Source organism: Suricata suricatta, chromosome X, assembly GCF_006229205.1.
Source record: "Suricata suricatta isolate VVHF042 chromosome X, meerkat_22Aug2017_6uvM2_HiC, whole genome shotgun sequence".
Classification (NCBI taxonomy): Eukaryota; Metazoa; Chordata; class Mammalia; order Carnivora; family Herpestidae; genus Suricata; species Suricata suricatta.
In genome coordinates this window covers 61,872,350-61,893,238 of record NC_043717.1, presented here as the reverse complement: position 1 = coordinate 61,893,238, position 20,889 = coordinate 61,872,350, and the positions used below count along the sequence as shown (strand labels likewise).

Below are 20,889 nucleotides of genomic sequence, written 5' to 3'. Positions count from 1 at the left end.
TATATATATATATATATATATATATATATATATATATATATATACATATCCACACACATACACACACACACACACACACACACACACACACACTGGAGTATTACTTGGCAATCAAACAATGAAATCTTACCATTTTCAACTAGGTGGATGGAGCTGGAGGGTATCAGGCTAAGCGAAATTATTCAGAGAAAGATAAATAACATATGGCTTCACTCATGAGGACTTTAAGATACAAAAACAGATGAACACAAGGAAAAGGAAACAAAAATAATATAAAAACAGGGAGGTGAACACAAACATAAAAAACTCTTAAATACGAAGAACAAACAGAGGGTTACTGGAGGTGTTGTGGGAGGGGGAATGAGCTAAATGGGTAAGGAGAATTAAGAAATCTATTCTTGAAATCATTGTTGCACTATATGCTGACTAACTTGGATGTAACTTTTTAAAAAAATTATAAAAAATAAGAAAAGAAAGGACACAGTACCTTTTCACCTGGGATTTTAATTTGCAGATGCAGTATTTTCTCCAATCAAATGCAATTTAGTATGACTTGTACCAGTATGTAGCATGCCAGTTAGATACTCCAAATAAAGCCAAGAGTCTAGCCCTAACTTAATTTGTTTTTTTTTTTAATGTCCCAAAACAATGAACATAGGGGAAATCTCCCATTTCCTTTACATTTGCAAAACATGTCCAATTGTTGGACAGATTTCCTCTTCTAATTTATTTTGGGCCAAGCCTTTGTATAAAAGAAAATGAATCATAATGCATTCCAATGGAGTAATGGCCTTATTTGGGGAATTACTCATCTATAGGAAAAAGGAAGAAAGTTGTCCCTATCTCAATTTCCTGTAACTGGCCAAGAGAAACCTCATCTCCTGGCCCCTCAGTTTGGCTGGCATGCCACTCATAGCAAAAATCCCTGTCAGTCTTGTGAGGTGCTGAGAGGAGTCCTTCTTATCCAGGGTGACTACCTCTTGGAAATAGAGTCACCATGGATTACTTACTGCTCTGGCTTCTCCATCACCTGGGTTATGAGAGAGTCCCTGACATGTGTTGTTTACAATGTCAGGGTCTCTCCAATATTTGACAGGTTTGAAAACTGTAAACATTACCTTAAGATGCCATCTTGTTGGTCAATATAATCTTTACTTTTTGTTTTTCTCTCTGTGTCTACTAATGTTTATGCTGCCTCATGCCTACCAGCCTTCCTGTGAAACCATACTGTGGGCCACTCAACTAACCCTTGGGTATAATTTAACTGCTGTACCCCTACACCATCCTTTATCAACTTGAAGAAGCCAGAATGGTCACCATCCCTATTTGGGCACCAGCTAAGAGACAGGTCCTAAAGGTGCAGTGATGAGAGAATTACAAAGCAGGGGACTAAGACTCTCCAAGAGTCAAAGCACCGGTCTCCCAGTTCAACCCTCTTTTGTTTTGCTACTTGTCTGATAACAGCAAGCACATACAACATAGTATTTCGCATCCTGACAGGTCATGCACCTGCAGTGTATTCCATACTGGGTCATGGGTACATCTGGCACCAGACAAAACATTCTTATCCCTGGCCTGGTGTCTGTATTATGTTCTTCTGGAGAGAACAAGCAGTCCCAGCGGCTTTCTGACCTGGGAATGAAACTGTTTTCAGTTTCATTCTTGCTGCTCCATCCCTTTCCTTCAGGACATTCTTATGGTGCCTCTGGCTTCTTGTTCCTCAACCAATACCCATCACCCATCTAGCCCATCACCCACCCACCTCCCTCCATCAGCCTTCAGTTTGTTCTCTATCACTAAGAGTCTCTTGTGGTTTATTTCCCTTTATTCTTTGTCCCCCTACCCATATGTTTATCTGTTCTGCTTCTTAAATTCCACATATGAGTGAAATCATATGATATTTGTCTTTCTCTGACTGGCTTATTTTGCTTAGCATAATACAATCTAGCTCCACCCATGTCATTGCAAAATGGCAAGATTTCTTTTTTAATCCCCTGATGGCTGAGTAATATTCCATTATATAAATACCACATGACTGATGAGTTAAATTTAATTTTTTAATGTTTATTTATTTTTGAGAGAGATAGAGAGACAGAGTGTGAGCAGGAGAGGGGCAGAGAGACATGGAGACGCAGAATCTGAAGCAGGTTCCAGGCTCCAAGCTGTCAGCATAGAGCCTGATGAAGGAAATGAACTCATGAACTGTGAGATCATGACCTGAGCGGAAGTCAGGCGCTCAACTGACTGAGCCACCCAGGTGCCCCTGATCAGTTAAATTTAAAAATGGCTGCCAACTAGTGAGGTCCTAACTATGTGATGAGAACATATGAGGCAATTTGAAGAATTATCAATCTTAAAATAATGGTGTTGTGCCTGCAATCCTTCATCCCAATCTGATTTTACAGACGACAAAAACAGGGGAATAGATGAATATTTGTATGACTTTTAATATCCCAAGGGATAAAGCTGCAAATCCTTGTTTTGCGGTGAACTCAATCTCTACATCACTGACCTTGAGATATTTAATTTAAGTATTTTTTATGTTATCTAATAAGGTATAATATATCCCTTAATTGGTCTATATCAACTTTTGTAATGAAAATAACCAAAATATAAAAATCATTAAATACGTATAGGCAGATATAAAGAGTAAACACTAATAATCTTTATTAGGGTTTAAAGAAAATTACCAATCCACATGTGAATTGGAATTCAACAAATTCATTATTCTTATCAAGTGTAGGGAAAATAATAATAGTCAATTTTTGAATTAGAAATGTAAACTTAACGACAGTAAGCCAATTCCTCTTATTTTCTCTATTTTAATCCTAATTTTTTTTAAAGGGATATAGATGACTTTGGTTGACAAGAGCATGGAACACCAACCAACAATCAAATGTATTTTTTAAATTTATTTTTAATTTATTTTTTATTTTTAAATTTTTATTTTTTAATAGTTTATTTTCAAATTGGTCTCCACATAACACCCAGTGCTCTTCCCCACAAGTACTCTCCTCATTACTACCTCCCCCTTCAACCGTCGATTCATTTTCAGTATTCAACAGTCTCTCATGTTTTGCATCCCTCTTTCTCCCCAACTCTCTTTCCCCCTTCCCCTCCCTACGGTCTTCTGTTGGGTTTCTCCTATTAGACCTATGAATGCAAACATTTGGTTTATTTTACTAGTTTTCTGATATAATGGAAATTGATAACTGTGTAATCTATGTTCTCATCCAAGTCATTCCTACCCATTCTGAGCAGAATAGAAATTAGTGCTCTGTGAAGCAATATAGAGTATTTATTTCTGGTTAATATTGATTCACTAATTAGTATTCAGGCAACTATTCAACTAATATTTCTTGATTTTACTATAAAAAGTAACTATAAATATAAAAATATGAAACTTTTCTAATTCATTTGGTTTATGAAAGTTTAGATTAGCTATGACTTTAAGATTCATTTTTTTCACTTCTTCATAGTTTCTTATGTATCTATCCACAGCTATACTGTGCATTTAAAAAATATATATATACATTTGTATTCCTCCTTTTTACACAAATAATAGCATACTGTGTAAATGGTAGCATATATTAAATTATTTTCCATATTTATTTTTTCCAAATTTGATTTTTTTATAGTTTATTGTCAAGATGGTTACCATATAACACACAGTGCTCATCCCACCAAGTGCCCTCCTCCAGGCCCCTCAGTCCCCTTCCCCTATCCAGCACCCACATAAGCTCTCAGTTTGTTCTCAGTATTCAAGAGTCTCTCATGGTTTACCTCCATCACTCTCCCCAGTTATTTTTTCCTCTTTCCCTCCCCAATGATCCTCTGTTAAGTTTCTCCTGATCCACTTATAAGTGAAAACATATGGCAACTGTTGTTCTCTGCCAGACTTATTTCACATAGCATAACACCCTCGAGTTCCATCCAGGTTGCTATGAATGGCCAGATTTCATTCTTTCTCATTGTCATGTAGTATTCCATTGTATATATAAACCACATCTCTATCCATTCATCAGTTGATGGACCTTTAGCCTGCTTCCATGACTTGGCTATTGTTGAAAGTGCCGCTATGAACATTGGGGTACCTATGCCCCTATGCATCAGCACTTCTCTATCCCTTGGGTAGATCCCTAGCAGTGCTATTGATGGGTCATATGGGAGAGCTATTGTTAATTTTTTGAGGAATCTCCATACTGTTTTCCAGAGTGGCTGTACCAGTTTACATTCCCACCAACATTGTAGGAGGGTGCCCGTTTCTCCACATCTTCACCAGCTTTGTAGTAGAGGCTAAAATCTGGGATTGTGATGCCTCCAATTCTGGTTTTCTTCTTCAATATCACTTTGGCTATTTGGGGCAATTGCAGCTCCATATGAATTTTCAGATAGTTTGTTCTAGCTTTGTAAAGAATGCTGGTGCAATTTTGATTACAATTGCATCGAAAGTGTAGATTGCTGGGTAATAATGACATTTTAACGTTTATTCTTCCGACCCATGAGCATGGAATAGAAACATTTGGTGTCTTCTTCAATTTCTTTCATAAGTTTATATAGTTTTCATTGTACAGGTCTTTTATATCTTCAGTTAGGTTTATTCCCAGGTATTTTATGGTTTTCCGTGCAATTGTGAATGGTATCAGTTTCTTGATTTCTCTTTCTGTTGCTTCCTTACCAGTTTGGAAAAATGCAACCTATTTCTGTACGTTGATTTTGTACCCTGTGACTTTGCTGAATTAGTGGATCAGTTCTAGAAGGCTTCTGGTGGAGTCAGTCATGTTTTCCATGTACAGTATCATGTCCTTTATGAAAAGTGAAAGTTTGACTTCCTCTTTGCCAATTCTGATGTCTTTTTATTTCCTTTTTTGTCTGATTGCAGATGCTAGGACTACCAGAACTATGTTAAACAACAGTGGTGAAAGAGGACATCCTGGTCATGTTCCTGATCTCAGTGGGAAAGCTCTCAGTGTTTCCCCATTGAGGATGATATTAGTTGAGGGCTTTTCATAAATGGCTTAATGAAGTTCCTTATATCCCGAGTTTCTCAAGGGTTTTTATTAAGAAAGCATGCTGTATTTTGTCAAATTATTTTTCTGCATCTATCAACAGGATCATATGGTTTTTATATTTTCTTTTGTTAATGTGATATATCACATTGTTTCATTGCCAAATATCAAACCACTCCTGTAACTCAGGAATGAATCCGACTTTTTCAAGTTGGATAACTCTTTTTATATGCTGTTGAATTCGATTTCCTAGTATCTTGTTGAGTATTTTTGCATCTGTATTCATTAAGGACATTGGCCTATAGTTCTCATTTTTATTTAGGTCTCTGTCTGGTTTGTGAATCAAAGTGATGCTGGCTTCATAGAATGAGTCTGAATGTTTTCCTTCCATTTCTATATTTTGGAATAGCTTGAGAATAGGTATTAACTCTCCTTTAAAAATCTTGTAGATTTCCCCAGGGAAGTCTTCTGGTCCAGAGATCTTATTTGTTGGGAGATTTTTGGTAACTGACTCAATTTATTCACTAGTTATTTGTCAGTTCAGATTTTCTGTCTCTTCTTAATTGAATTTTAGTAGTTTGTGTATATTTTGGAATTTCTCCATTTCTTCTTGGTTGATCAGTTTGTTGGCATATAATTTTCATAGTATTCTCTGATGATTGCTGGTATTTCTTAGGGGTTGGCTGTAATAAATCCATTTTAATTAGTGATTTTGTCTATTTGGGTGCTCTATCTTTCCTTTTTGGGAAGCCTGGCTAGAGGTTTGTCAATTTTGTTTATTTTTTTCAAAAAACCCACTCTTGGTTTCATTGATCTGTTCAATTCCTTTTTTTTTTTATTCTATATAGTTTATTTCTGCCTTGTTCTTTATTGTTTCTCTTCTTCTGCTGGGTTTGCGGGGTTCTTGCTGCTCTGCTTCTAGTTCCTTTAGGTATGCTGTTAGATTTTGTATTTGTGCGTTTTCTAGTTTCTTCAAATAGGCCTGGAGTGCAACCTACTTTCCTCTTAGGACTGCCTTTACTGCATCCCAGAGAGTGTGGATTATTGTATTTTCATTTTCATTTGTTTCCAAATATTTTTTAATTTCTTCTCTAATTGCATGATTGGCCTGTTTGTTCTTTAGTAGGGTGTTCTTTAATCTCCATGTGTTTCGAAGTTTTCCAGACTTTTTCCTGTGATTCATTTAAGTTTCACAGCATTATGATCTAAAAGCGTTGGGGCGCCTGGGTGGCTCAGTCGGTTAAGCCTCCGGCTTCGGCTCAGGTCAGATCTCACGGTCGTGGGTTCGAGCCCCGCGTCGGGCTCTGTGCTGACAGCTTGGAGCCTGGAGCCTGCTTCCAGTTCTGTGTCTCCTTCTCTCTCTGCCCCTCCCCCTCTTATGCTCTGTCTCTCTCAGTATCAAAAATAAATAAAACAAAAAAAAATTAAAAAAAAAAGCGTGCATGGTATGATCTCAATTCTTTTGATTTATGGGGAGCTGTTTTACAACCCAGTATGTGATGTGTGTTAGAGAATGTGCCATGTGCTCTTGAGAAAAAAGTGAATTCCAAAGCCTCAGGATGTAGTGTTCCAGATATATCTATCAATTCAATCTGGTCCAATGTGTCATTCAGGTCCATTGTTTCTTTAGTGATTTTCTATCTAGTTGCTCTATCCATTGTTGTACATGGAATATTAAAGTCCCCTGCTATTAGCACATTCTTATCAATAAGATTGTTTCTGTTTGTGATTGTCTTATGTATTTGGGTGATCCCAAATTTGGTGTGTAGGTGTTTATAATTGTTAGCTTTTCCTGATGGACAGATAGACCCTATAATTATTATACAATGCCTTTCTTCATCTCTTGTTACTGCTCTTACTTTAACATCCAATTTGTCAGATATAAGTATGGGTACTCTGGCTTTCTTTTGATTTCCAGTCGCATGATAGATAGTTCTCCATCCCCATACATTCAATATGAAGGTATCCTCATGTCTAAAATTAGTCTTTTGTAGACACCAAATAGATGGATTTTTTTTAAACTCATTCTGGTACCCTGTGTATTTTGAATGGATGATTTAGTCTATTTGCATTTAGTGTTATTATTGCTAAATATGGGTTTATTATTGATAAATATCATTGTGTTCTCTGTAGGATTCATGCTTATAGTGGTGTGTCTGATACATTGTGTTCCTTGCAACATTTCCTTCATGGAGTCCCCTTTAGGGTATCATGTATTGCTGGTTTAGTGGTGATGAATTCTTTCATTTTTTGTTTATTTGTGAAAACCTTTATCTCTACTTCTATTCTGAATTTCAGGCTGCTGGATAGAGGATTCTTCTGTTTATCACATTGAAGATTTCCTGCCATTCCTTTCTGGCCTGCCAAGTTACAGTAGGTTGGGCTGCAACTACTCTGATTGGTCTCCCTATGTATGTTAGGGCCCTTTTATCCCTAGCTGCTTTCAGAATTCTCTCTTTTTCCTTATATTTTGCCAGTTTTACTATGATATGTCACAAAAAAGATCAATTCAAGTTATGTCTTAGGGGCGTTCTCTGTACCTCTTGGAGTTCAATATCTTTTTCCTTCTCCAGATTGGGGAAATTTTCAGTTACAATTTGTTCATGTACCCATTTAGCCCCTTTTTCTCTCTCTTCATCTTCTGGAATTCATATGATACAGATATTGTTCTGTTTGACTGTATCACTCAGTTCTCGAATTCTCCTTTCATTCTCCTGGATCCATTTCTCTCTCTCTTTCTCGGCTTTCTCTTTTTCTATTACTGTGTCGTCTAATTCACCTATTCTCCTCTCTGCTTCTTCTATCCATGTAATGCTGCCTCCATTTTATTATGCACCTCATTTGTAGCATTTCTTTTCATTCATCACAACTATTTTTAAGGTTCATAATCTGTGTAGCAGTAGCTTCTCAGGTGTCCTCCATGCCTTTTTCAAGCCCAGTGATTAATTTTATTACTGTTGTTCTATATTCCTGGTCATTTATGTTGCTCATGTCTGTTTTGACCAATTCTTTAGCTTTTACTTCTTCCTGGAAATTTTTTAGAGGAGAGTTCTTCTGTTTCATCATTTTGGCTATCTTTTTGTGTCTTTTAAATTTTAAAAATTGTTATGTGGTCTGTAAGTGCGAGTTCTGTCCTCTTAAAGGAGGCTCATTGACTGTGAAGGGCCTGTCTGTTCAGAAAGTGTTCTTTTAATAGTGTCCCTTGGGGGCGCCTGGGTGGCTCAGTCGGTTAAGCCTCCGGCTTCGGCTCAGGTCAGATCTCACGTTCGTGGGTTCGAGCCCCGCGTCGGGCTCTGTGCTGACGGCTAGCTCAGAGCCTGGAGCCTGCTTCCGGTTCTGTGTCTCCTTCTCTCTCTGCCCCTCCCCCTCTCATGCTCTGTCTCTCTCTGTATCAAAAATAAATAAAACATTAAAAAAATAAAAAGTTAATAGTGTCCTTTGGTCTCTATTGTTATACCTTTGGTTGTTTTATTTCCCTACACATAGTGATATTTGGGACTCTCCACCATGTGTCCTTTGGCTTGTTTCTTGAGGTAGCCCTGGAAAGGACAACAGACAGACAAAGAAACAGGGAACAAAAGCACACAAACATACAGATGAATGAAGCAAAGCAAATGGAAAAGAAAAAAAATGAAAACTAAAACCAAAACAACAAAAGACCAAGGGCAGTCTAAAAGCATAAATTTTGAAATTCCAGCTTCAAATAAAGAGCTTGGTAGAGGCAGTGCTGATGGAAGATGATTTGCAAAGAGAGAAATGTCAGGGTTGGGGAGAAAGAGAAATTGAACATTGACCAGGCAGAGAGACTAAAAGTCTTAATTCAGAGAGAGAAAAAGGAGAATATGGTAGGAGGTGAAAAGAAACAAAGAAAGAGAATGTTACCCAGAGAAACTATATAGTCTGATTATTCCAGAGACAGAGAGAAAGGAAGGTAATGATGGAGGTGTAGAGTATGAATTAAGAGACTGCATTAAATATGACTGTTTACGCAAACCTATAACCATAGTGCCCAGTCCAGTGGAGGGGAGAGATAAGAATGAGATAAGGGAAAATACATCTGAATAGCAAGAATTGATCTAGAGTTAATCACGGCAGTGCATCAATGTTTGTGTTGCCCCGGGACCTTGGAGGAAAATTGAATGAAATGATAAGCGGTCTCTTCACAGTGTGTCTAATTGTTAGAAAATTTCTGAATCCATAGAAAGTTAGATATACTCATATTGAAAAAGATATATACACACGTATACACATATTGCCAAAGTAAGTTAGAGATACCTTAATTTATCATGCTTTTAACCACCCATTCATAGCTTCTCACTATTAATGGAGATTTTGGAAAGTTTCCTGTGTTTACTCTGGGAAATCTATTAATTTTTATTTCCACTGGTGGTATGAAGAGTCTCACGGTTCTAACAAACACAATCTATGTCACTTCTGCTATCAAGGCATATGAAGGCAAATGGCAGAATGATTTACTGAACAATACATTACACTTCTCAAAGAAATCTCTTACACAAAACGTTCATCAGAGGACCATATCACAAAAGAATTGTTCAATACATCCAGATAACCCACAAAATAAATTAATGAAACATGTGCAATGTTGCTAAAGTTTATGGCAAAATGGAGCAAAACAAACTAAAACAAAACTCAACCCCAGTAAAAGAGTTTTAAATAATTTTTATGGAACCTTAGCAAAGAAACAGGTATTGAGCATCTTCAAAATACAAGACATAAGATAGCGTGGGCACATACAAATGTAAAGACTCAGTGCCTATTAAGGGAGTCAGAACTGACTTCAGCAAACACTTATTGGCATTCCTACGAAGCAACAGGCTCATGTTAGATGAGGGGTAAAAAGATTAATAAGGCACAGTCCCTGTCATTGAGGACCTTATAATTTAGGCATGATATGTCTAGGTGTGTATTTTTGTACATGTGGAGATATGTGTGCTGTATAGGAACCAACATAAATGCAAATAGTTTCAGGGCAATATGAAAGGCTATGACAGAATGTTAGTATTACCTATGGAAATTTAGCCCAATATAGGGAAGACATAAAAGGAGGAGGTAGTAGAAGCTGAGCTGAATCTTAAGGATATGTTAGCTAGAGAATGGAAAGATCATCCCATGCTGGAGGAACAACATTGTGACTGGGAAACCACAAACAGTTCAGAAGACAGGTTGTGTAAGGGAAGGTCCACTACTGCACTCTCTTTGAATTATTTTGAAAGTCTTGTAAAATAACTACATAATAAACCCTAAAGTCCCTTATCAAATACAAGCACTTTACTATAAAGACCATTTTACCTTGATCATTTCTGCAGCAGCTTATCAGAAGAATCATGTATGGATTCCTTGCATAGGTATAAAAAATTAGATTAGGAATCATTAGATGCTTATCAAGCAACTACTAAGCTTTCATATCTTTTTTCGATTCTGTAAAGGAAGGCTAATTTTCTAAATATATACTGCCGGGTGGCTGTTTGGATTAACTAGAACAAATGCAGATGCAATTTAGGTTCCATTCTGGCGAAACTAGGCCGAGACGATTTTCGTGGGTTTTCACTGGGGAGACATGGAGACAAAAAAGTTATGGGATATAGTTTTAAGTGTTGGTGCGAAAAATTATGCCTTAGGGGCTAAAGCAAAAGTACAGACACGCTGGGGCGAATAGTTTCAAGACTAGGACGAATATTTCCGTTGTTCACAGAGCAATCCCCTTTCAATTTCACTCCACCCTTCATAGATCCCAATTATTGTTTCATCGTCAAACGACACCCAGGTTTTCCCACGTTCATCCTAGCTAGCAGAGTGATAATCTCCATCTCATTACTACCCCAAACCTCTAGGCTAAGTGCGCCACTGCACTCAGCCTGGAAAATAAATTGAGCTTTTAACATTCACGTAAACATTTCAAATAAAATGCTGTAGCCTCCTACCTGCATCGGCCACCCAAGAACTACAATATCCAAGATGCACTGTTTTCCCTTCCGCCTTCTACTAGGGCAATACCTGACTTGATCTCATTTCTACAAACAATTGTCACATGACACGTTTCCTTTCAAGATGGCGGATAATCTCCCTTCGGAGTTTGATGTGATCGTAATAGGGACGGGTATGTGTGGCTCTGGTACTCCCCGAACAAAGTGGAGGGAGTCTAGCTTGTTCCTATGTTTTCTGTCAGTGGCGAGGGTTGGCTAGAAATGCCGGAGGTTGAGCATAGCAGGGAGGACTGGAAGTGAGGTAGTGTGGAGTCTGCGCGGGAGTTGGGAGCTCCAGGGAGGGGCTTGGACCCAAGGCACTTAGCGCCATTTGAGTAGGGGTCGATCTGGTCGATGCCGATTGCTGAGGTTGGTTGCTGCGGGTGATTACTGTAATTTTCTTAGAGGGAGGTGGGTTTTGCAGTGTCAGGAGAATGGAGGGTCCGGACTTTATCTATGGAGACGACTTTTGGCATAACATGATTCCTACCTTGTTGATTTCAAGGTGATTATCCTCCATAATTTTGTCTCGCCCTTTAGTAGGAATTTTTCATATATTTATGTAGTCCTAGGGTATATTGCAGCTCGGATACAGCTTAGCCTTCAGTTTTTAGAGAAGGATGATCAGTTGTTGTCTGTGTGCGCATTAATTTACTACGACAAGGAAACGGTTTCTTTTCTATTGTGCTGAGAAACCTAGGGAATTGTATTTTCTTGAGGTAGTCATTATTCCTGCTTTATGATGCTGAAAGATAGCGTTTTGCTTTCTGACATCCACCTATCTACTCGCAACTAAATGACCTGAGAAAAAGCTTCTGTAAATTCCATTTCAGGTGTGTGACCTTATCTTCCCCTTGTTTTCCCATAATTTATTCTCCATGTTTTGGGTGGAGCCAGAAAATACCCTGCAGTATCTGGCTGACAAATTCAACGTACAACGTGTGGTAGAAGACATTTGGCAGCAGTTGGTATTTTGTTTTTAGCAGTGTAAAGAATGGATTTGAAATGGGGTGAAATAGGTTGAGTAGGGTTTTCTCCTGTTTGTAGAATGTGATAGGACAGAGAAGCTCTGGTAGATGAAAACCTGTCCGTTGTGTTAATGAATGGAGTTTGCTGTTTTCTGAAACAGTAGGGGCAGCCATGTTTCCAGGGTCGGAGTAAAAATTATAGCTAGGGTTTTGAATGCTTATTATTTGCTAATCGATGTGGTAAGCACTCTACATGCTGTATGTAATTCTCACAACAACCTCGTTAGATTTGGCATTCTCTACCCTTTACAGAAGATCACACAGCTGGTAAGTTTCCAAGGGCCCATTCCATCTCAGAAGGAGAATAAGTGGTTCAGACCCTTAGAGTTAACCCATATAATTCTAATATAGTCTAATAATTGCGAAAAGTTGTTACTAGATCTTGCAGGTGTTTAAAGTTACCTGTTCAATTATTAGGGCATTTAATCTTTCTGTGCCTCGTTCTCATTGTTTTAAATATGGGGGGGGTGGGCAGTAAACTAGATATCCTTTCAGGTGTTGTCTAACAAAATTCTTATTGTAGTTGCACTTGGGTAATTGTTCTCAGGACAACAAAGACATGTTTGTTCCCATCCTGAAAACTGCGTGGCTGCGGATAACTTGGCTGTAGCTGGTGTGAACAGATGTTGGATGAGAGCTGGAAGGAGCCTATAGACTATTCATTTGTTCTCTCCAGTCTATCGTGAAACAGAAAAATATCCATTTTTAAATAGTAGTTAAAACCATACTTGGATTCTATTTTATTGCCTTTCTTTTTTGTTACCTAGGAACTTGGGATGTTTTTTAAATTTTTTGAATCATTAGAGTTTTTCTTAACTGGATTCAAAGTTTAATTGATAATAGTGCTAAATCCTATTAAATGCTACTAATTACTATAATAAATAGTTTGCTTTCTGGTTCAGTTTATAATGTGGACTACGTTCATCCCGTTAGAGCCTGTTATGGTAGAGGTAGGAAGATACTGTGTATGATCCAGAAAATTACATTAAGTGGCATCTGGTGTATTTTTAAAAAGATTCATTTTAGACTTGTTGCAGTGAGAGTAATATTTTTCGAAGTATGGGGAAACCTTATTTGAAGTTAATCTTAAAAGTTGTTTGTCATATCACCTACTGGTGAACAATTCTGAGATTATCAAGCACATTGCATAAATTCATGTTATGAAGCTTTGTTTTTAGGTATGCCAAAATGGGAAACTTGGTTAAAAGTCATTTTCCAAATGACTTCAGTAATTCCCATCATTATTTAATTGGAATTATTTTATTTATTTATTTAAATCCAAGTTAGTTAACATCTAGTGTAGTAATGGTTTCAGAAATATAATTCAGTGACTCCTCACTTAGATACAACACCCAGTGCTCATCTCAGCAAGTGCCCTCCTTAATGCCCATCCCCCACCCAACTCTCACCCAGCAATCCTCAGTTCTCTGTGTATATAAGGGTCTCTTAATGGTTTGTCTCCCTCTCTGTTTTTATCTTATTTTTGCTTCCCTTCACTTATGTTCATCTGTAATTGGGGTTGTTTTTAATGTGTTTGGAATATTTCTTTTCTGAAATAGTTTGCTGAAAGTAGCCTTAAGAATGTTTGCATCACTAAATACTAACTTGAATAATTTTTTAAAAATCTTTAATGTTTATTTATTTTTGAAAGACAGAGAGACAGAGCATGAGCAGGGGAAGAACAGAAAGAGAGGGAAACACACAGAATCTGAACCAGGCCCCAGACTCCCAGCTGTTCAGCACAGAGCCTGATGTAGGGCTCGAATTCACCAACCACGAGATCATGACTTGAGCTGAAGTCGGCCACTTAACTGACTGAGCCACCCAGGTGCCCCTAGCTTGAATAAATCTTAGGAAAAGCAGCATTTCTTAGATTCAGTTTTACTGAAAAAAAAAAAAGTAGAATTAATCATGTATGTATCACAAACATGAAGAAATAGGCTATGAAATATAATTCTTCTTTTAGTAGATTTAGTTCTAGTTATGTCATCAAGAGATAATTGCTTCAAGTAAAATCATATGTGGATAATACTTAAATCGTTTTTTCCTTGATTAGTGTTGTTTTTTTACTTTGCATATCACAAGATTTTTCTTAAGATCATATTTTGAAGAGATCATGGGAAGATAAGTTTTGTATGTGTTTTCTTAGTTATGTCCATTTCTTTTTGATTACAAAACACAGGGAATATCTCTCAGGCACTCAAAGGCAGAGGAATAAAATAAAGCGTTTGAGCTGTGAAAAATAAAGAAGAAAATGGAAGAAGGTAGGAAGGTTGACTGGAGTCTCAAAGGAGAGGACAAAACTGGAAATAAATTATTTGTCTAGAAAGTGGCTTCCAGTTGGGGTACACAGTCTTCATTTTCAAGGCATTTTGCCATTTAAAAAGACATTGGAATGATAATTTTGTGGGTTATAGAGAAGTATCCTTGGTTTCAGGTTAAAAATAGTCCCAGTAACATAACACCTCACTGGAGGTGGCATCAGGCAACATGTGTGTATTCTGCAATATGCATCAGAGCCAACAATTCAACAGAAGAGCAGGCAAGATGGAAGTTAGGAGAGCTGTGGTAATATTAACATAGTTCTTACATAGTGGAATCCTTCAGGCCCTTACTTAGAGCATATTTATTCTTATTTTAGAAATAATTCTAGTGTCCTCAGAGCATATTAGAAACATCGTATTTAGAAGATACAGTGTTATCATCCACTTCTACAAAAGCTGTTTTCGGGTGGTGTCATTAGACATAAGTGACAGTTCATGTCTTTATAGAGACAAACACACCTAAAGTGCAAGCCTATATCAAACAGTACGATGGCCTGGGACCAGTTTACGTAGTGACAAACACTCATTTTTCAGAGTATTCAGCCCACATTTACTGAGAACCTAGTCTCGGTCCTTGTAAAGTTCATGATATTGCCTAATTTCAGAGACTGAGGTTTCTGACTGTCACATCCATAGAACTGCTTGTTCTTAAAACCGATGTGGGCTTTTCATTGCATCCTTCTTGCTTTCTGAAGATCACATAGCAATTCAGTCTGCATCCCTTTTCTTTCTGAAGTACACCACACACATATTTTGGGAGTTCTTTCCCTAAGATGGACTGTGGGATAGACTAGCTTAAAATTTTTCCTACAGAAGACAAACACATGGATCCCTTTTATTTTAATGTTTATGTATTTTTGAGAGGGAGAAGGAAAGTGAGAACACATGTATGCGGGCTGAGGTGGGGCAGAAAGAGAGGAAGACAGGATCTGAAGCAGGTCCTGCTTTGACATCAGAGAGCCCTACATGGGACTCAAACTCACAAACCGTGAGATCATGACCTGACCCAGAGTTGAATGCCCAACTGTCTGAGCCACCCAGGTGCTTCCTCATAGATCCTTTTTTCTTTAACTTTATTTACTTTTGAGAGAGAGAGAGACAGAGAGGGAGGGGCAGAAAGAGGGAGACACAGAATCTGAAGCAGGCTCCAGGCTCTGAGCTGTCAGCACAGAGCCCCACTTGGGTTGAACCCATGAACTGCGAGATCATGACCTGAGCTGAAGTTGGACGCTTAACCAACTGAGACACCTATGTGCCCCTAGGTCTTTTTTGATTTAAGAGTTTTATTGGTAAAGATTATGGGGAAAGAAGTGAGGTAACCAAAATAAGAAACATAAGAGAAATTACAAAAAGTATTGCTCCTATATTGAGACTACCTTGCTAGATAGGACTTGACATAGTACAATAATAGATGTGGCAGCATGATATGATGAGAATCATTTGACCTTTCTATTGGGTGACTTTGAACAAATTGCATCTCCTCTTGGGATACCAGTTTGTTCATCTGTAAAGTTGGAGATTTGAATTAGGTGACCTATCTACTATTTCTAAAGTTTACCATTGTGTATGCATAAATGTGACCCTGCGTCCTTGAAAAGGCTAAATTCTGTCTAGTCCTTTCAAAATGTGAAGTCAGTGTTTAATATACGTTAGAAATTTTTGCATCAAAATGGCTCATAAAAATTTTTCTTGGAAACAAGAGGTTGCTTTTATCAGTAAGGGCATGTAGGTAGCACACTTCCATTCCTTGATGTTGGTTAAGAGTAAAAAAATCAATCTTGGTTGGCAGCTGAGTGACTATATGCTTATGATGGTGGTGATGGCAGCTCAGTGAATGTTCGGGGATAGTAGTGCTCCAAGAGGTTTCATGGAAACATATTTACCAAATACCCCTTTGTGCCAAACTCTTGTGCTAAGTGATTTCTTACATACATATATTATTTAATCTTTTCCCTGATGGCTGTATAAAGTTCTAATATGACAGCATTTTCATAGTTCCTCTCTGTATTTCCAAACATACATGCACCTATGATCCAGAGCTGAGGTTGTTTTTTTTTAATTTGTTTTATTTTTTGTGGTAATTGCAAGATGCGACCTATTTGTGGGTCATGAAATTAATTCCAGCATTAAAAAAAGGTAATAGAATATATCAGAATATATTACATGTATCAAGGATGAGTATAGTATATTTCATATACATATAATTATTAAAATTCATGCATATATACTACATACATATTTTTGGGGGTGGTCAGGGCAAAGAATCTTAAAGTCTAGAGGATACTAACTAAATAATGATGAATAGTAATGGTAATACTATTTCATAAGTCCTTTAGTTTTACAAATGCTATACCATCCATATATTTTATTGACTTTGACATGTATGTGTCTCATTTGAGCAGTGTAGTTGACAGTGTAGTTCTGAAGTCAGACAGACTGGATTTGAATCAGTTGTGCCTCTTGTGCTACCTCACACATGTTCCTTAAAGTCTAAGTTTCAATTTTCTTATCTCTACATGACAATAAATTTCACAGAGCTGTGTCAAGGATTTGATGAAATAATTCCTATAAAATGCTAAGTAGATTCTCAGAAAATGTAGTTGATTTTTATGGTCCATAATTCCATCTCAAGGTGCTTTTATCATCACTATTGTTACCTGAATGCTTTCAGGAAGGGCTTTCCATGGAAAGCAGAAGATTCAGGTGTCTGAGTTATCGCTCTCTTCCCCATTGACTTGTTGGTAGGAAAAGCCTTTCTTTGTGTGTCTATTCCTACTATTTCTAACAGATTTCTGATCTGGTGGGTTTACAGGTTTTCTGTATGTTTATTCTTTTTCATTTGTCAGCTTGATTTGTCATTTTGTTTTGTCTAATCATTTTTTAATGTATTTTAAGACATAAAGAGAGAGCGTGCACAGGGGAGGGGCAGAGAGAATCCCAAGCAGGCTCCACACTTCCAGTCAGAGCCTGATGCAGGGCTTAATCCCATGAACCATGAGACTATGACCTGAGCTGAAATGAAGAGCCAGACACTTACAGCTGAGCCACCCAGGCACCCCTGTTTTGTCTAAATATTTTGAACAGATTTATTTTCTTTGGGGCATAGTATGAACCTCTTCTTTGTCAGTTTAAGAATGCTGAAGGAGCTAAAGAAAGCTTAAAGAAGGCTAAAGATTTTGCTCTTCTGAAAAATGGTTCACAATTCTTCAGGCATTTATTGATGGAAAACTATGTCTTTTCTGCTTTCAATACTGAGGAAAGTAAAGGGAGTTATCTAACTGTGGAGAAGACTCTTTGGAAGAGGCTTATCCTTCCTGTAAATCATAGCCAATCCCTCAGAGAGAGCTATATCTATTACCAGAGTTCCCTCTGCAGCATCATTTTTATCTCCCTTGCCTCATGCCATTTTCTCTAGTGTTCTCATAATGTTTTGGATAACTCAAGCTGCAGCAATTAAAATCAAGTACAGCTGCTCACCATTACATTCTCATGTTTAACATAAAATCCCATTGCACAGAAACAATTATAATTCCATATAACTGACCGGTTATTCATGCTAAATCACTTACTATTCAGTTTCAATACAGAGTCTTTGAACTAAAATGTTAAGGTGTGCCTGCTATGCATATAAATGGTTCTAAAAGTAAAATAGACTAAAAGTCATCATCAGTTTTGTATTAACACATATATTAAAACACTGTGTGTGTGTGTGTGTGTGTGTGTGTGTGTGTGTGTGTGTTTCTGTGTAATATTCTAGAGAGATTGGAAGCATTTTGGGGTTATTTAGTTGTGGCCAACACAATAGGCATACTTTGAAAGATTGACTTGCAGTCTTTTGGCTTTTCTAATAATTTTATTAAAAGGCAGTGTAAAAAGAGATGATAATTTATCATACATAGTGATTTTCCAAAGCATAGTTATGAGAACCATCATATTATCATATTGAGGCTATTTAAAAAATAGTCTGCAGTAGAGACCAGGGGCAGTTTGGCCAGTATGGAAGTATTATTAGCATTAGTATTATTAGTACTTATTAGCATAAGCATTTAGTTTCATTGTATTCTACCAAGAGTTTAAGTCATACTACTTGGCCCATTTGGTTTATATCACTTTTAGAATAGTTACCAACATCTACTTTTTTTCCTATGTAATGTTCTAACATATCTTTTTGTCCAGCCTACTGTTCACATTGAGTTCTATGAGTTACAATGGTTATTAGTTAATGGAGTTTTAATCATTTCATATTGCTTTGAAATGTTTGGATCATATATCTGTGATCTACATTTGCACATTTGTTAAACTACTTTTTTTTTTTTTTTTTGAGTGTGACCAGAGGAGAGGGGCAGTGGGAGAGATAGAACCCTAAGCAGATTCCACACTCAGCACAGAGTCTGAAGCAGGGCTTGATTCTAGAACCCTGGGATTATGACCCAAGCCAAAATCAAGGGTCAGATGCTCAAGTGACTGAGCCACCCAGGTGCACAAACTATTTTTCTATATATAAGTTTAAAATAATTATTATGGAAAAGGTTACACAAGCTAAAGTATAGAGAAATAAAAGTGTTTAGGAAGGTGCTTAGTTATGAGTTCTTTTTTAAATAAAAAAATGTATTTGAGTATAATGGACACAGTTACATTAGTTTCAGATATACAACTTAGTGATTTGACAAGTTTATACATTATACTACAATCACCACAAGTGTAGCTACCATCTTTCTCCTTGCATTGCTATTATAATATCATGGACTGTGTTCCTTATGCTCTCTGCCTTTCATTCCCATGACTTCCTCAGTTGTGAGTTCTAATCCTTATTTTTCTATGAAATGTATTACTTTGGCATCATAAGGTATATAAGCCAAATAGATGACATAGAATTTTAGCACATATAGCACACTATTAAACAAATATATGAAACATATGCAAGTGTTGTTCTAAACTCTTCATAAAAAATTTTTAATGTTTATTTTTGAGAGAGAGAACGCATGCTCTCATAAGTGGGGGAGGGGCCAAGAGAAAGGAGGACACAGAATCTGAAGCAGGCTCCAGGCTCTGAGCTGTCAACACAGAGCCTAATGGGGGTTTGAACCCATGAACCATGAGATCATGGCCTGAGCTGAAGTTGGATGCTTAACCAACTGAACCACCAGGTGCCCCATCTTAAAATGCATTATTTTCTCTTATTCTCACAATAACCCTGTCTGTGGTGGATACAGTTAATCTCCATTTTACAAATATGTAACCTAGGCCAGACTATTAAGACTGTAGTTACTGTAGCTAAAACTCTGTTATTAGATTGAGCTTGTGGGATTCTTCTAAGTGGAAAAATACCTTCTATCAATATATTAATGTGCCCTAGCTTTGTGGTTGGCAGTTACTTCCTTTTCTGGGAGTCACCACTGTTGACATTAAATTCCTGATGCCAACGAAGTCTTGTGGTATTAACTCATCATTGACAGCATCATGTAATCTCTTCCAGCTTGCCAACCTTTTGATGAAGGCTGTATTATTCCTTAAAACTGAGGAAGAAAAAGCACAGCCACTAAAGTAATTGTAAAAAATGGGATCTGAGAATACAGTCATATTTCAGGCAATAATCCCTTTTCATTGATTTCATGATATGTAATTTCCCACTGAAATAAAATCATTGTTTAAAATGACATATAGTCTGCTTGTGCATGTGCTGGAGTTTGCCATTTCATGTCTTTCTTTAGATTTCTTCACTTGCAAATTACATTTTCAACATCAAGTATTAGACTTGTGTCCTGTTTTTGAAGCCTTTTTTTGGTTGATTATTCTTTTGGTTCCTACAATTTTCAACATTTGTCAGAATTTACAATGGATGCATCTTTTTGCCAGAATGACTATGGTAATATCTTTTTCCTTCAGGGGCTGTGTTATTAACATCATAATAACACTTTTATAAATCTACTTTCAAACATTTTCTTGGTTTGTGTGTATAGATGTATGTATATTTTTCTGTGTTTATAAAAGTATATCAAATGCTGTTTTGAAATCTATTTTTTACTTCACAGTATGTCATGAACATCATTCCATGTTAACCAAATGGTCTTCCCAGTGTCCTTGTTAAAAAGCTTTTCTTTGGAGATAATTGTAGACTCACATGCAGTTGTAAGAAATAAAATGAGAAGATCCTGCCTATACTTCACCCAGTGGCAAGTTAAATCTTAGATAATTCATAACCAGGAAATTGACCTTACCCAATGACCTTATTCAGATTTCACTAGATTTACATATACTTGTGATACTTTTGTTAAGTACCTTTGGAGATAAGCATAAAAAGCCTTCCCCTCTAAGATTAAGTAAATATTAAATTTATTTTTCAATATTTTATTTTTACATTTAAATTTATATTTACTTGAAATTTACTTTGTTGTACAACATGAAGGCTTTTCCCCCTCTTAATCAACAACCAGTTATTCTAACACCATTGATCTAATAATCTCTTCTTACCCCACTGAATTGAAATTACAAATTTTTCTGGGGCAGGGCACACTTGGGTGACTCAGTTAAGCATCCAACTCTT

General features: G+C 37.0%; 1 protein-coding gene and 1 long non-coding RNA gene across 5 annotated transcripts in view; one reads left to right on the top strand and one right to left on the bottom strand.

Annotated features, from left to right (window-relative positions):
- LOC115284142 overlaps positions 1–11,066 on the bottom strand; it is a 24,797-nt gene extending 13,731 nt beyond the window's left edge. The window contains exon 1 of the long non-coding RNA XR_003905122.1: positions 10,952–11,066. This is a non-coding gene — a long non-coding RNA (uncharacterized LOC115284142). The remainder of the gene's footprint in view (positions 1–10,951) is intronic.
- A 5-nt stretch (positions 11,067–11,071) lies between these two features.
- Positions 11,072–20,889, top strand: part of CHM (CHM Rab escort protein) — a 236,416-nt gene continuing 226,598 nt past the window's right edge. For all 4 annotated transcript variants that reach the window (XM_029930787.1, XM_029930786.1, XM_029930789.1 and 1 more), the window contains exon 1: positions 11,072–11,127. In XM_029930787.1, the coding sequence (XP_029786647.1) occupies positions 11,079–11,127 (49 nt within the window). In that variant the 5' untranslated portion in view covers positions 11,072–11,078. The remainder of the gene's footprint in view (positions 11,128–20,889) is intronic.